Below are 15,996 nucleotides of genomic sequence, written 5' to 3'. Positions count from 1 at the left end.
ACGTCATGTGTCCTTAAGGGGTTAATGGTTAGAAAGTACTCATTGAAGCATTATTTTTTTATTAATAATAGTTTTTGCATATACATATCATACATTCATCTTGGACGGACACATAAAATATTTTTTTATGAGTTTGCATATCAGCGTATCACACAGTAAGATGTTTCCTTGTTGCTTACAAGTGAAATTTGTTTCCCTTTGCATTGCATACCTAAGTAGTTAAAGTGTTTTTAAAGGAGGATACGCCTCAGCCATTACAAAGGTTTGTAGCACAAAGTCAGCGTTATCAGTACAACTGATGAAAGCAATCAGTACACACGCAAACGTTTCTTTTACTTGCTGTAAAAAAAAAAATATTTCAATAATCACTGACATTTCAATCTACTGAGAAGAAATCATGGTTCTTCAGCACAAAGAATTTGCAAAAGCTGGACTGAAAGATGGAACTCAGATTTGGAGAATCGAGAAGATGGACCTAGCACAAGTTCCTAAGGAGCTACATGGTAGCTTCTATGTGGGTGATGCCTACGTAATACTGAATACCATAGATCGGGTTCTATACAAACTGTACAATCTACATTTCTGGCTTGGTAAGTTGTAATGTTTCTTGGTACGTGTAGACTACCAGAGACAGTTAGAATATTAGTTAGCAAATGTAATGGGGCATTATTTAGAATGTGGGTGAATTGTAATGTATTTTTAAAGGTTTTCCCTGGTCAAATGACGATGAAATGAAACAAGTAGAAACTGGATGTTTCTGGAAAATGTTGAGAGTGTGATATACATTTTCAGACTGCTAGATAATTTACTGCACATTTACCTAGCTTAAAAATCAATGACAAAAAAATGTAATTAAATGTAAAACAAAATAAAAAAATACACATTAATGTCTTTGCTTGATAAAACTTGATAAGACTTAGTGATACATAGGTTGCTGCTATATGACATGAACATATATAGTTTAAAGCACAAATGGCATCTATTAAACAAACATGTAAAATTTGCTATATAAACCATCTCAAAGAAAAACTCCAAACACCATAACAACTTAATCTAAATTAAGTTGTTATGGTGCCAGGAGGCCTCCGGGTGCACTCTTATCTCAAGTGGTTAAATAGTTTTTGAATGGTTTAACCTGAAGTTGCCTCCAGCACTGATCTCAGCTCCTCCCCAGGCAGCATCCAGCTTCTGAAATTTCTGTTTTTTGGGGGGGACTGAGATCAGCACTGAAGGGAATTTTGAGGTTAGATTGCGCCAGGCGCCTCCTGTCACCATAACAGCTTGATTTAGATAAAGTTATGGTGCCCTAAGTAAACTGTTATTTTAAGAGTAAATCACATTCCCTACCAACATGGAATAATCAGCATATTTATCATTTGCAGCTCGATAATCCCTATAACACTTGCAGCTCAATGAGAAGCCTTTGCAATGCAGTTGCCTGCCTTCCTCTTGAGTTTAGCTCCACTGAGCTAAACAATTCAGGAAGTAACAGGACCTGTCGTTTGATTGACAGCAAGGGGTTGTAACTAGTTTAATTTATAAGAGAGCCACCACACTCTTCACACATAAAGCACTTCAGCAAGCTAAAGTGCTTTAGGTGTCTGGAGTGGTTATTTAAATTTAAAGTTCACTTTTATTCTCCCTTTAGTGAATAACTCTTCACATGGAACTCTCTCTCATACTCATACTTTTTTTATATCTGCATGGCTATCCTTCTCTCTTTCTATTTCATGTTGTGTGTGTCTCCATCTCACTTCTTTTCTCTCTGTCTTTCATTGTGTGTATCATGTTACTGTCTGTCTGTGTTTTCCTATCTCCCTTGATATGTGTATGTATCTCACTCTGGTGTGCTGTTGAGTGCATTTTGCATTTAGTAAAGTATGCTATTTTCAGTGACACAACAAATGTATCAATCTTTCCATCATATTTTTCCTCTAGAAACATGTTACATTTTTTTTTTTTTTTTGCTTTAAATTTGGCGGTCTTTTCTGAATTGTATATTTATGTAAAAAAATTGTGGAATATTGGCAGAGACTACTTTTGAGAACAATTTAACAAATAGGAACAGATTCGAGACAAAAAATAATACACTTTTCAGAACGCTTTGATGAATCTACCCCACTGTGTTTACAGTATCTTCTCTATTGTTTGCAGCTGTTTGTGTCAGAATTCATAACTTCTCTGACCTGAGCAACAATCACTTCTTATTTACATGATACTTCTTATTTACATGATCACAATTATTTGCTTGATGTGTCAAGCGCGTGCATTTTCCTTAAAGGAGCACTACATATATATTGGGTTATTAGGTTATTAGGAGCAAAGGAGCCTCCCTCGTGGCCCCACTCACGCTGGGCTGAAGGGGTTAAAACTCCTTCAGCCACTTACCTTAATCCAGCACCGTGGTCCCTCGCCGCTGGTGACCTTTCCTCCCCCTGCAGACGTAAGTTCACGAGTGGAGCCGAATACGCATGTGCGGCCAGAGTCGTGCGCGCATTTAAACCGCCCATAGGAAAGCATTATTCAATGCTTTCCTATGGGGATCTGAACTCACGCTGCGTGAGTTCAATGCGATTTTCACACTGAGAATCGCAGAAGCGGCCTCTAGTGGGTGTCAGGGAGACAGCCACTAGAGGCTGGATTAACCCTGCAATGTAAACATAGCAGTTTCTCTGAAACTGCTATGTTTTCAGGTGCAGGGTTAAAACTAGGGGGACTTGGCAGCCAGACCACTTCATTGAGCTGAAGTGGTCTGGGTGCCTATAATGGTCCTTATAGGTCCCAGAAGAAACAGAGATTGTATATTATCAGATGATCTATAAAATCAGCCTCATACAAGTTATCTGGAGTAAAAGTAGATTATTGAAAGAGTTCGAAAGTCTATCATGTATGCAAATTGCATATTTAAATCCAGATAAGCAAAGTATCAAAAGATCAAGGTGTCGACATGAAATACTATGTGGGATAAGAATTACCAGCATGAAAGATTTGAATAAGGACTCATCTAAACTTTAAATAAGCGAAGCTATACAACTACCAAAGTTCAAAACTACAATATGTTTTTTTATTAGCACCTTTCCTGGACTAAAGACTGAAGTCTTTTCAAATATTCCCTTAGCGCTCAATACACAGTGTGCATATGGTTAAAGCATCAATATACTGATAGACCAACCATTTTAGCTACTTCTAACTTACTATTAGCTCTCAGCCACAGTGTACACAGAGTTAAAGTAGCAGGACACTTATAGACTCCTCATTACCTTTGCAGCTGGTAATATAATCTGAGGTGGTAATATGGAGCCAAGAAGTATCTGACATGATTAACAGAATCACCAATCATTACAGATTAAAACCTACTGAAATCACAACCAGGGGAAAGCAGAGATTCAAACGGTACTAAACTCGGTATGATACAGCCCCGGACAACCTACCTGTGACCTATTGCGGCCTACAACCACGTTAGGCGTCGGGGAGACGGCTGCTCTCCGGCGCTGATTGCTGATCACCGCAGCGGGTATTGGTATTCCCCCCCCCTCCCCATTGGACCGGGGGGGGGGATATCCCGGTCTCAGGAGATACGCTACTATTACCCCTAATGCCTATTGAGCAGCACCACGGAGCAGGATCCGAGATGGCGGAGTGCCCAAACAAACCCACGTTAGAGGACCAACTGGCGACCACACAAGAGAAGCCGAATCTTTGATAGGTTCTGGGCACGACTGGCAGCGTGACAAACAGGCACACCGAACCCAGAACTACACATGGCAAAAACAGCAAAACCTCTGACCAACCAACGTGGAACCACAAACCGCCCCAAGCCATCAAACGCCCAGACTAACCTGCGACACCACCGCAGGAGACCCCGAACCTGGAGACCACACAAGCCTGTTATCCTGCAGAAGCCCGATAAAATCAGCAGGAAGCACAGGGCAGAGAGAACCTATGGCGAGCACCGACGCCTGGGGACTCAAGCAATCAAAACCCCTCCAGGCGGCAAATCAATATGGCGGAGCACCATGAGGCACACAGAAGGGGTACAGCCTCACTCTTCACTATGACACAGAGCCTCATACGAAACCAGCCTAGGGCAGAGCGGTCAACAGCACACCCATAGACGGGAAATTGGATTAGCGGGCAAGAAGACCCGGACTGCCTGCTGGCCAGCTCCGGTGACGACGCCGGCACAGACAACCCTTGAAACCTGACACACATGGCGGACGCCTGTAAATAAGCTTACACTAACGGACACAGACTTTTGCTTGTTAATATTAGCCCTAGCACTGACTGCAACCATGCTTAGCCAGACACACTGTCTTAAGATAGGGTGCATAGAATGTCCAACTTGAAGCAAACCTATAGCCTGTCACTATATTCCATGCCTGTACACCTAGACAAGCTCACTCACTCAGTGCATAGGGCACCCATGTCAGTAAAGACAGCCTGATTATCAAACTCCCCTACCTACTGACACCTTGCATTGACTCCCCTACCTACTGACACCTTGCATTAGCTTATCATCACTCGTTTGTCATCATAATATAATAAATGTGTAATCCTTACTATGACTAACGACAGTAACCTATAGCAACGCAGTAATCCATTATTTAAGTTCAGCATGTTTTTGTCTAGTTTGAACCTGTACCTAAAAATGCGCATATAGTGCTGCCACTGTTTGGCACGTTGAAATGCACAAATACGCTGTTGTGGCGTTTGCCAATATTTCTGCACCCACCTGCGCAATAAAAATAAAGAATTAAAAAAAAAAAATACTGAAATCAAAATATGATCAGTCATCAGAGTCACAGCCCCAGTCCTGCACTGTGAAGCTTCACAACTTTTTAATTAGCTACAGCATGAGTGTCACCACTGTAGAGTCACTGAGAACTTTAAAGAAGATGATGGAGTTATTAAAACTATTAGTGACAGGTAGCACTGTGCTGTGTGTCAGAAACGCCTTCCTCCCCTTGTCCCCCCTTGTCTTTCCTTGCTTTATATATGAATTATATATATTCTTAATCAGCCCTCGGGCAGTCACTAGGACTTTTGCGAGACAGAAAATAACTGCTGCTGCTGCTATTGTTGTGCTCTCACTGTGGTGCTTACAATATGCCATCTTACTACTCTCTCCTGTAACTTTAACCCTACCCCTTGATGCTATAAGCCAATGATGACCCCTGAATAGAGAGGCCAATAGCACGAATCCACTCAGGGGCTGCTAGCTCTGCTGCCAGAATGACAACTCAATGGAAATTTCTGTAATTCCTTCTTAAATGACACTAGAAATGCAAAATCTGCTGAATATGGTCAGATTTCAAACCACCTCCATTTTTTGACATGCCTAGATGCTCTCAGGACAATTTCTACAAACAGCTACCAATGAGGAGAAGGGGCACTGCAGAACTGAAACCTATTACAGAATTAAATAGACACTATTTTCCCCATATTTTTGTGGCTTACCACCCTCTCCTCTAGAAAAAAAAAGAATCTTAGTGTTTATAAACTACTGCAGACATGTTTTATCCACATAAAAATTGGTGGGGGGAGGCTTACTCAAATGCCCCTATGGATAAGCCACCACTAGTCTCTATGCTTGGTCTCTATTCCACAGTTCTGTACATAATATGCAAGGATATTTGTATCACACACTTGTCCATGTTGTAGTGCATGTAATTTGCAGTTTATAAAGTTGGGTAGTCACCGACAGTTCAGAGTGCTCATGATGACTGCTGTCAACTGCCCCACTGCCAAAAGTGTCTTCAATGGGGAAATGAGCATTAGAACTGGACCATGGAGCAATGGATGAAGGTTGCCTGGTCTTATGAATTATGTTTTCTTTTAGATCAGGGGGATGGCTGGGTGCATTTACCTAGGGAAGAGATGGCAGTCGGATGCACTATGGAAAGAAGGCAGGTCAGCAGAGCCAGTGTTATGCACTGGGCAAGGTTCAGCAGGGAAACCTTGAGTCCTGGCATTTATGCAGATCTTACTTTGACATGTATCATCTACCTAGAAATCGGTGAAGACCACATACACCCATTTATTCCCTGATGGCAGTGGCCTCTTTCAGCAAGATAATGCCACACTGCAAAAATTGCTCAGGAATGGTTTGAGGAACATGACATAGAATTCAATGTGTTGCCTTGGTCTCCAAATTCCACAGATCTCACTCCAATTGAACATTTGTGGGATGTGATAGAACAACAAAACAAAACAACAAAACCAATACATGGTGGCCCCACCTCACAACTTGCAGGCCATAGAGGATCTGCTGCTAATGGCTTGGTACCAGATAACACATGACACTTTTAGAGGTCATATGGAGTCTATGCCATGATGCATCAGAGCTGTTTTGTCAGCACTAGGGGAACCTCATGATATTATGGCAGATGGTTTTAATGTTGTAAATGATCAGTGTATCACTAATAACACATAAATTAGCTTTTAACTGAGGGTTGAGCAAACATGTCAAGGAAATGTTCCTCAGTACTTTTAATAGAGTACAGATAGGGATGTATTTAATAAAACATAGGTTTACATTCTTGATTGAATCAATGCACTTGTTCATTAATCTTTACACAAATAAATTCATTTTTGGCATGTCTCATTGTAGACCGTACCTCTCTAAATCACTACCACTATGGCATCAGAAATAAAAGACTTAGTGTGACTAAGTGTAGTGTGCATGGGGAAGACTGTGCTGTGTGTTGAGGCTAACTGTGTTGTTTGTGTTGTGGGAAGAGGATGAGTGTGTGGAGGGAGGTCTTCCTACAGCTCTCTTTCTATTTTATTTTATTTGCCTCATCTTGCTTGCCTTTTTGCATGAGGGTGTGTAATCCCTGGTGGTTAAATGGCGGACACTTTTGGCGGGATCCCTGATAGTACAATGGGGGATCAATGTGTTCTGCAACTCTATCAGCTGCAGATCACTTTAAGATCCCTTTTGCAGTACCAGTGCTCACTCAAGTACTCAGACCACTAGCTTCAGATCATTGAGCTGGGACCACAAGGGAGCTCATAAAGTGATTTGCACTTGAGAGAGGTGCAAACCACAATGCTCCTTGGATGTATTGAGTTGTAGCAAGGATATCTTTTGATAGAAGGTCCCTTCAAATACAAAGCCTGAGATCCAGGCTCTGTCTCTAAAAATCCACCTCCTCTGAAGGTTTAACTGACTCACAAGGTCTACTCAATAACTGACATATGCATTACGAGCTATGGTTTCATCTGGGAAGACTTACAGCTCGCTACCTTGACTAACGCAGGGGATTAAATACAATCTCTCATCGACAGAATACCACCATACTCTTTTCTAATCAGAGAAATAAAACGAATTTAAAAACTAAAAGTTTAATCGGGCAACCACCATCTAGTCACTAAGGAAACAAGGGAATATATTACTCAAAATTCCTTGCAATCCATGCAATGCCCATTGTTACGTTTGTTGTCTACCTACTCTCACTTATGGTAAGGTTATGATCTTTATCAGCACATACCTAAATGTGATTTTGCTTTACTTCTGCTCATGTGTTTCTGCCCAGTGCACCAGACAGATATATGTGGCAATATACTACAACAGATAGCTTTTAGATCCAAAATGTTTTTTTTTCCATAACATAGTAAACTGTTTCAAGAAGAATTTATGGCACTGAGTATTTACTAGCAGCCAGGCTTGTCCTCAGAGGGATTTGTTATTGTTTAAGATCAGGATGATATGACAATGACATAAATACTTTGACGGATGACATCATGAACAGAATTATAGCAAAATAGGATGTCTTTAGTAATATATTACTAACACCAGTGATAATAAAGAATTGATGATATTAATGATGATAATAAGTTTAAGGCCGTAAGGCCTGTATTTGTGGGAGGAGTTAAGCGTTCCATATAAACGCTACTCCCCCCCCCTTCCTACCTGCCGTACGCACGCTGTTCACACCACCCACCTCTCCCTCTTATACAATTCATTCAGGGGGGCCCTCTTTTTCAGGCCTACCCTCTACGTCGGTTCCGGCACACCACACCGACTTAATTCCAATCACAAGGTATTTCACTATACGATATTAACCGACCACAAATATTTATTTTTCTCCTCTTTGACTCAAACAGACCATGCTTCTATTGAAGGAACTCTTTATCATTTTATTATAATACAAAATAAGAACATTTCAGGAAAGAGTCTTCCTGAAAATTAGAGTGAAAAATGTGTGCATCTATTGTGCATACTTGTGCACGGCAACAAATAAAGTTTCATTCAGAAAATTAGTTTTGATAAGGGTGAACCACATTTAGCTTATTTTCTGTTTCAGTTTGCCCAGATCGCTTTGTCTATGCAAAACCAGAAAACCTGAAACTTAAAATAAATTATGCCCAATGCCCCATCTGCCATGCCATGGGTGGGGGCATATCTACTAACAGCATAAAAACGGGAGACTGGGCAGCTATTGCCCCCACCCATGTGAACTGGGTGAGAACTTACAATCAAATAATGTGAGGTGAACAGGTCACTGTACATTCATTAATAGCCCCCACCTACCATTAATTATTAACACTGTGTTCCCCCGATGTATTCCATTTATAGCCCCCACCCACAGCTCATTGTTGGGAGAGGCAGTATATTTTCCTCATTTAATAATCAAACATTAGGATGTTCCTACATTTTTGTATTTCCTAGAACCACTAGCCATTATTTAATTTTAAAGCCCCTACCAATGCCCCATCAGACTCTTAAAGGGATACCTGTGCCCACCAATATTTTATTACAAACCCGGCAGCAATAGTTGCCCCGTTGTTAGTTTTCAATAACAGTGAGCAACTGCTGGTTGTTCACTGGTTTTTAGACATGTCCCAACCAGCAGCATAGCGGGTAGGGACTTTTTACTAAATATGGGGGGCATACTGACCCCCACAGGCTTTTTAGAATTGTTCTGAACTATTTTTTCTTAACTAGGCATATAATAAAGTCTTAGTCACGAGGCAAAGAAAATAGTTTGCCCATTGGTCATTTAATTTATTTTGGGATTCGGCCATTGACCAATCGGAATCGTTGATGACCCAAAATTTGGATGCATCCCAAGTCATCCAAAATTGAATGCACAAGTCTAATGTGTGCTTTACTATTTCACTCCAATGTAATTTTAAACAGTATAAAAAGCAAGATTAACTGTGTAACACATGTCAGGATTTAAGAGGAAATTGGTGTTTGTTTTAGAAGTGAGCCAACATAAATGTATTTCTATACACACACTCCATACTGTTGAATGGAAGTGCACATTGAAGTTAATAACCCCAGTTGTAAATATGGATAAATGTATTTAGACTAGCATTTTTCAGACCATGAATGCGCTTAGAAAGTATACTGTCTGTAAAAGCTTTTTGCAGAGAAACAATGTTAATGGGACCGTATTCCCAATATAAAGAAAGATGTTCATAATGGACAGCTATCTATCTTAGGGACCCAGGTATAAAAAGGAAAACAGACATTATTCTCTAGACTATTGCCTTTATTTCTCTAGTCTATTAGAGAATAAAAATAGTATTCTCTAACTTCATCTCTTGTGTCTGTCTACAATATGTTTGTCAGTTACGTATTGTAAATAACCTCATAGTATAACTGTAAAGCACTGCAGAAAATATTGGTGTTATTTAAATGATAGTAATAATAGAAAGAATTTAGAAATTTGCATGAAGGAATAAAATAGTATAAGAAATTAGAAAGACGAAGTACAAGAAATTAACTGCTAAAGTTTTAGATTTAGTTGGCTCAACCAAAAGCCATGAAAGTGAGAATAGGTCAATATAATAATCAATATAATTATGGAGACAGATAAAGGTTATAGTTAATGCATTCCATGCAGTTGCTGATGTTGTCTGAAAGCCTTAAAGTGAATCTACAGTGCCAGGAAAACAAAGTCGCTCGCTATAGTGGCCCTCTCCCTCGCACCCCCTCTTCCCTCCATGGTGCAGATGGGTTATAAATGTCACTTACCTGATTCCAACGCCAATGCCTACGCTCCTCCTTCAGCGATGTCAGCTGGCAGGGGGGTGGGGAGAGTCTATTGTGCCTTCGTGGCGAGAGCTGCCCTCGTATTAGGACTTCACCCAAAGGAAAGCATTATATAATGCTTTCCTATAGGATTTGGGTGGCGCTAGATGTCCTCATGCAGAGCGTGAGGACATCCAACGTCAGTTTGGCAAGTAAATTTACCTAACCCACCGGAAGTCTTTCTAGTGGCTGTCTGTAGACTATGCACCCAGACCACTTTAATAAGCTGAAGTGGTCTGGGTGCCTGCAGTGTCCCTTTAATATACCTGAGTTACGGTGCATAAAGCTGTGACTGCTTCCGTTCACCTAAACACATCTTAGCTAATTTATACCATTATACCATTCGGTCATGCTAAAATAATTATTTAAAAAATGTACAAGTACTTGTACAACCCCCAGTTTTTCCTTCTTGTTGTAAGACAGAAATAGAAAGGTGGTCAATGGCTATATTTTTTTGTAACAAATGTATCTAATGTATTTCATACATTGGAATAAAGATTATTGTTTGCATGATATTCTATCTGTCTAAAGTGCCTGGAGTATCATTTTAAGATTTTGTGAGAACATGTGAATTATAATGACTTCACAATAATATGAATTGTTGTAGGAAGGAGTTAGTAATTTCAATGTATCCTTTAAAACATCATTTGGATTTATGAATGTCTTGTGCTTGGTTATGTGTATTTCTATATTTCTGTTGTTTCATTATGTGTTATTTGACGCAGGTAATGAATGTACTCAGGATGAGAGTACGGCAGCTGTGTTATACACTGTGCAGATGGATGAATACCTGGGAGGGCGGCCTGTTCAGTACAGAGAGCTGCAAGGACATGAGTCCAACATTTTCCTTAGTTATTTTAAAAATGGAATTAAGTATCAGGTACATCATATAAATTAATATCAATTTATTGTTATATTTAGTTAAGTGAGTATTAAAATTATTTGAGAAAGTGTAAACATGGTATCACATACACGGTATACAAACTGACAAACTGGCATTATGCCCACCCCTCCCTAGCAAAAGGTAAGGAGAAGGCATGGGCAGACATTGAATAGATTTTCACCTCTCACCCAGCTACATACAGCATAGACCCTATGAACCCTTCACAGACACACACACACACACACACACTACATCCCTCACAAACACTACACCCTACACACACACAGACAGGCTGCCCCTCACTCACACTGCCCCCTCACACACACTGCCCCCTCACACACACACAGACTGCCCCTTCAAACACACTCACACTGCCCCCTCACACACCCTGCACCCTTCACACACACACTACCCCCACACTGCTCCCATCACACACACTGCTCCCATCACACACATTGGCCCCTCACACACACTGCACCCTTCACACACACACACACACACACAGCATCTCTCACACACACATCACCTCTAATACACACACACTGCACCCCTCACACACACTAACAGCTCCCTTCACACACACACACTGCACTTCAGACACACACACACTGCCCCCTCACACACACACTGCCCCCTCACACACACACAGCACCCTTCACACACACTGCACCCCTCACACACACTGCCCCCCTCACACACACACAGCACCCTTTACACACACACTGCCAAAAGTTAAAGAAAAAGCCGACAGTCACAGCGATGGGCACAATGCCAAAAATGTAAGAAAATCCAGGAAATTATTATTGTTAATGTTTACATAAGATTGATTTTACGATACAAATATTGGAAACAGTCTGAAGAACATATTTAATGCCAAACAGTTGCAGGAAGAGAATCTTGCTTAGTCACTACAACAGTTCATTTCTTGATGTTTCAGAGAAAGCAATTAACTTTTACATTTTTATATTGAATTCTTGTTATCAAATTATCTGTATGAGATTTTGCCCACGTACAAACTCACAACCGTAAAATGTTTGAAGTTAAAGGTGTACAGCATTGACATTTTTATTGTAGGCTGGTGGTATAGCATCTGGCTTCCAGCATGTGGTGATCAATGACGTCAGTGCAAGAAGACTTCTACACGTTAAAGGAAGACGAGTAGTCCGGGCGAGAGAAGTTCCACTTAGCTGGGCCAGCTTCAACAGTGGGGATTGCTTTATCATTGACGTTGGACCTGTAAGCATGATATAATATCAAATGTTAGAGTTCAGTGGTGAAAGATACTTTAACTGTCGGAATTCCATTGGAATGTGCTATCTATTTATCAGTTGATTATATAATGTTGTACTTCGGCACATCAGTAGTTCAACAACCCAAAGATCTCACCCTCATTTTTCATATGGGGAGGAAGGGCTTGTTTGTGGACCACATAATTTGTCCAAATGTGGGCAGAGATTTGCAGTTTGGTGTAGAGCTGGACGAGGGGACAGATTTAAGCATCACTTTCCTCACTCTAAAGTTGCCATAAAGATAAAGGGACCCCGGTAATATTGCAGTAAAATGCTATAATGAATCTATACAATATATAATACAAAAAAATATCAAACTAAAAGAGACATGTTTTGAGATTTTGTGATGTTTTATATTTTACACAACCAAAATAAATAGTTATGTGATAACTATAAAATTAAATCAATGGAGACGTCTATATATTTTACTGATTTCTTCAAGTTTCTCTCTTACATTACATTTAAAATGGTTTGGTAATGTTTTGCTGATGTAATGGTGAAAAAATAATCCATGAATGCATTATGACATAATTGAAGCCCCAATATTGGTAAAACATTACTACAAATGTATTTACACTATGCCCCTTGCTCATAATGTGCATGCAAATAAAACTAAATATAATAACATTCAATCTAAGACCCTATTTGGGGGTTTGCTCCCTAAATGTATATGGTGGTTGACTTCATAATTTGTCAAATAAATATCCATAAATAAAAAAGCAAGATTCCATTAATGCTTTTACGGCAATAATACTGGCAAAGTATCAAAGGCGAAGTAGTCCACAACATCTGGAGTGCAAAAGGTTGGCCTTCATCATATTGACTATATTTAAAAGAAGAAAAACTACCACAACAAGAGGACATAGTCTTAAATTAGAGGGGCACAGGTTAAAAATAATATCAGGAAGTATTACTTTACTGAGAGGGTAGTGGGTGCATGGAATAGCCTTCCAGCTGAAGTGGTAGAGGTTAACACAGTGAAGGAGTTTAAGCATGCGTGGCATAGGCATAAGGCTATCCTAGATCTCAGATAAGGCCAGGGACTAATGAAAGTATTTAGAAAATTGGTCATACTAGATGGGCCGAATGGTTCTTATCTGCCGTCACATTCTATGTTTCTATCATCATTGTCATTGGCTGGAATTACGTTTTCAGCCAATAGGCATAGACCTATTATCAGGAAATCACGGAGGTATATAAATGCTACTTTCAGACCATACCTCTATGCAAGGTGAGGTTAAGAGGACAGTGGCGCAATGTAAAACTCTAATATTATTTAGCACTTCTCCTACTTTTCTTTTTAAAACCACAGCTAAATGGATTCACTCAAAATTGTGCTATGAACTCAAGTTGGTAACATTCTGTGATCTCCGAATGACATTTTAACAAAGATAATGTACATGGTTACAACGTTTAGTACATCTTGATCACTATTTATATTTGTGTGCCTTAAACGTACATGGAGTCCAATTATTTCATGCAATTGGTATGTTTTATATAATCAGTTCTAGGAAAAATACTACCGGTAGGTAAAAGAGGAGGAAATAATCTCTAGTAAAGTTTATTTAATCTGGATCTTAGAATCCAGTTCCAAACATTGAAACTTTGGAATTGTGATTGTAACCTGGATAAGATGCATTCAAATACTTTCACTGTTACTTTCACCTTTGTTACTTTGACAAACATTATGTTTGTTTCTCATAATCTCCCAGCAGTAAGTGACCCAGCAGTAAGCCAACTCTCATAGCAATGTTAAGCAAGCAACAAGTGCATTTTGTCTTGTAATTCTTAAAACATTCATTCTAAAAAAACAAAAAAGACCTGGACAAAAACTCAAAACACAAATTTCTACTTAGAATGTGTATCTATATTTTGAATAATGAAGGTTTAATCCTCTTGCGTAGAAGGGCTGGCCGGTATGTGCCCACCAGCATTAATGTTAACCTGCTTCATACTTGCCTGAGGAGTTTCCATACTTATTTTTTAGGACTTCACTTGAGTGACAGAGGTTAAAAAATGCTATCATGAACTTAAAAAAAATAAGGCAAACGTAGACAGAGATAGACAAACAGTGACAAAATGAGAAAAGGAGCAAGTAGGCGGGGCTAGCAGCAAACTGAGAAACGAGAGAGGCTAAAAAGACTCACGGGAGAAAATTAGAGTTTTGCCTAGAGTAGTAATAATTATACCACCGGCCCAAGTGGCGTAGCGTGGGATGCCAGCACCCATGGCAAGGCAAGTATTGCACCCACTAACCTGTGAACCGTTAGCTCTCTCCGTGTCCCTTATTGGGCGTCTAAATAGTTTTGCTACTCCTTCCTTACCTACCTCATCTCAGCAATGTGTAGGACACTGATAGTTGTGTAATTGTTTTAATCCACCTCCACCATGCCTAAAGGGATGTGTATACTCTATGTACATTACTTTAGGTGTAAGGTCTATACACATTACTTTAGACTTGAGGTGGATTTTATAAATTAGGCAATGCAGCTATCAGTGTCACACACGTCATGAAGACGAGGCACATAGGGAAGGAGGAGCGACACTATCTAGGCACATGTTACAGACTACTGGTATGATGCCATGTAATAAGGATTTACATAATGCACATTAATAGCTTGATTTTGCTTTTTATGATACCGTCGGTATCTTCAAAAGGGAAAGTATGTTATTAATTGGCATTATGTCATTTATTACAATCAGGATTACATGAAGACAGCATGGCTGTAATAATAAGCAAGAAAAATACCGTAAAATGTTACGTGGCAATTTTTATTTGCCCGTCATGTTGAAAAGCTGTGTAGAATTTTCGAACATTGGGAGATTTTCTGTGTGAGGTGGAAGGCACACTCTCATTTATTTATTACTACTTTATTTTTTCTTTCTTTTAAAATTTTGCTCCTCTAAGAATTTTGGATAACCGCCTCCCCATGCAACGCCACAGACTGGCTTTGAATATACTGTATCAATAGACATAGAAACTTGTATGAGAAAATAGGAGCCCAGACATATAAATTGCCACACCTGATGTTGATGTTGATGAACATCAGCTGATAATAATGAAAGTAATAAAAAAGTGTTGATTGGTAACATTTTAGCCCATATTCTAGCCCAGGGATAAGCAACCTTCGGCACTCCAGATGTTGTGGACTGTGTAGCAGAACCCCTTTGGCTGTCCAATCTATTTCCTTTTATTGTTGGCACTTAAGAGTTTTCCCTTTGCCTGGATTACACAGAATCACCTACCACCATAGGTGGCTATACTTTGTTCGGTATAAAGATGTACCAGCTTGCATGTGAATGGCTAAATTCACCATACGAACTAAACTACCGAATAACCGGACCACCCTGGTGTGAAGGGTGGCTGTAATTTACCTCCCTGATTGCTTGTTACATTCCCTTGAATGCACGAACACTATGCTGTATTCCCTGGGTGGTCGCCATTTCGGAAGTTGAATACGTGGCAGCGGCCATCTTAAAACCCGCGAACAGCGGTGTTTGGTCGTCGAGTGTCTGGAACTCAAAACGGACACTCGACTAACCGAACTCCGCTAAGACCTCCAGGGCTTCAGAAAGTACCGATGGAAATGCTCGAACGGCCCGTCGTTCGGTAGGATTAATCCCACGAACTAGGGAATTCATACGGTTACAAACGTAACTATGGATGGCATAGCCTTTCGAGACTTTTGAGGCACGAACAGAGACTGACCGCAGGGCCAGATCTCATGGAACTATTTTCGCCTACTTTACCCATGCGGTCGGTCAAATCTTTACCTTCT

The 15,996-nt window shown here is 40.0% G+C and overlaps 1 protein-coding gene across 1 annotated transcript in view; it reads left to right on the top strand.

Moving 5' to 3' along the window:
* The first annotated feature begins 371 nt into the window (after positions 1-371).
* Positions 372-15,996, top strand: part of LOC134609048 (scinderin-like) — a 62,530-nt gene continuing 46,905 nt past the window's right edge. Inside the window, exons 1-3 of the mRNA XM_063452414.1 lie at positions 372-590; positions 10,771-10,925; positions 12,003-12,164. Coding sequence (XP_063308484.1) covers positions 398-590; positions 10,771-10,925; positions 12,003-12,164 — 510 coding nt within the window. The 5' untranslated portion in view covers positions 372-397. The remainder of the gene's footprint in view (positions 591-10,770; positions 10,926-12,002; positions 12,165-15,996) is intronic.

Source organism: Pelobates fuscus, chromosome 4 (genome assembly GCF_036172605.1).
Source record: "Pelobates fuscus isolate aPelFus1 chromosome 4, aPelFus1.pri, whole genome shotgun sequence".
NCBI lineage: Eukaryota > Metazoa > Chordata > Amphibia > Anura > Pelobatidae > Pelobates > Pelobates fuscus.
The sequence above is the reverse complement of the archived record's forward strand: the minus strand, read 5'-3'. Positions and strand labels throughout refer to the sequence as shown.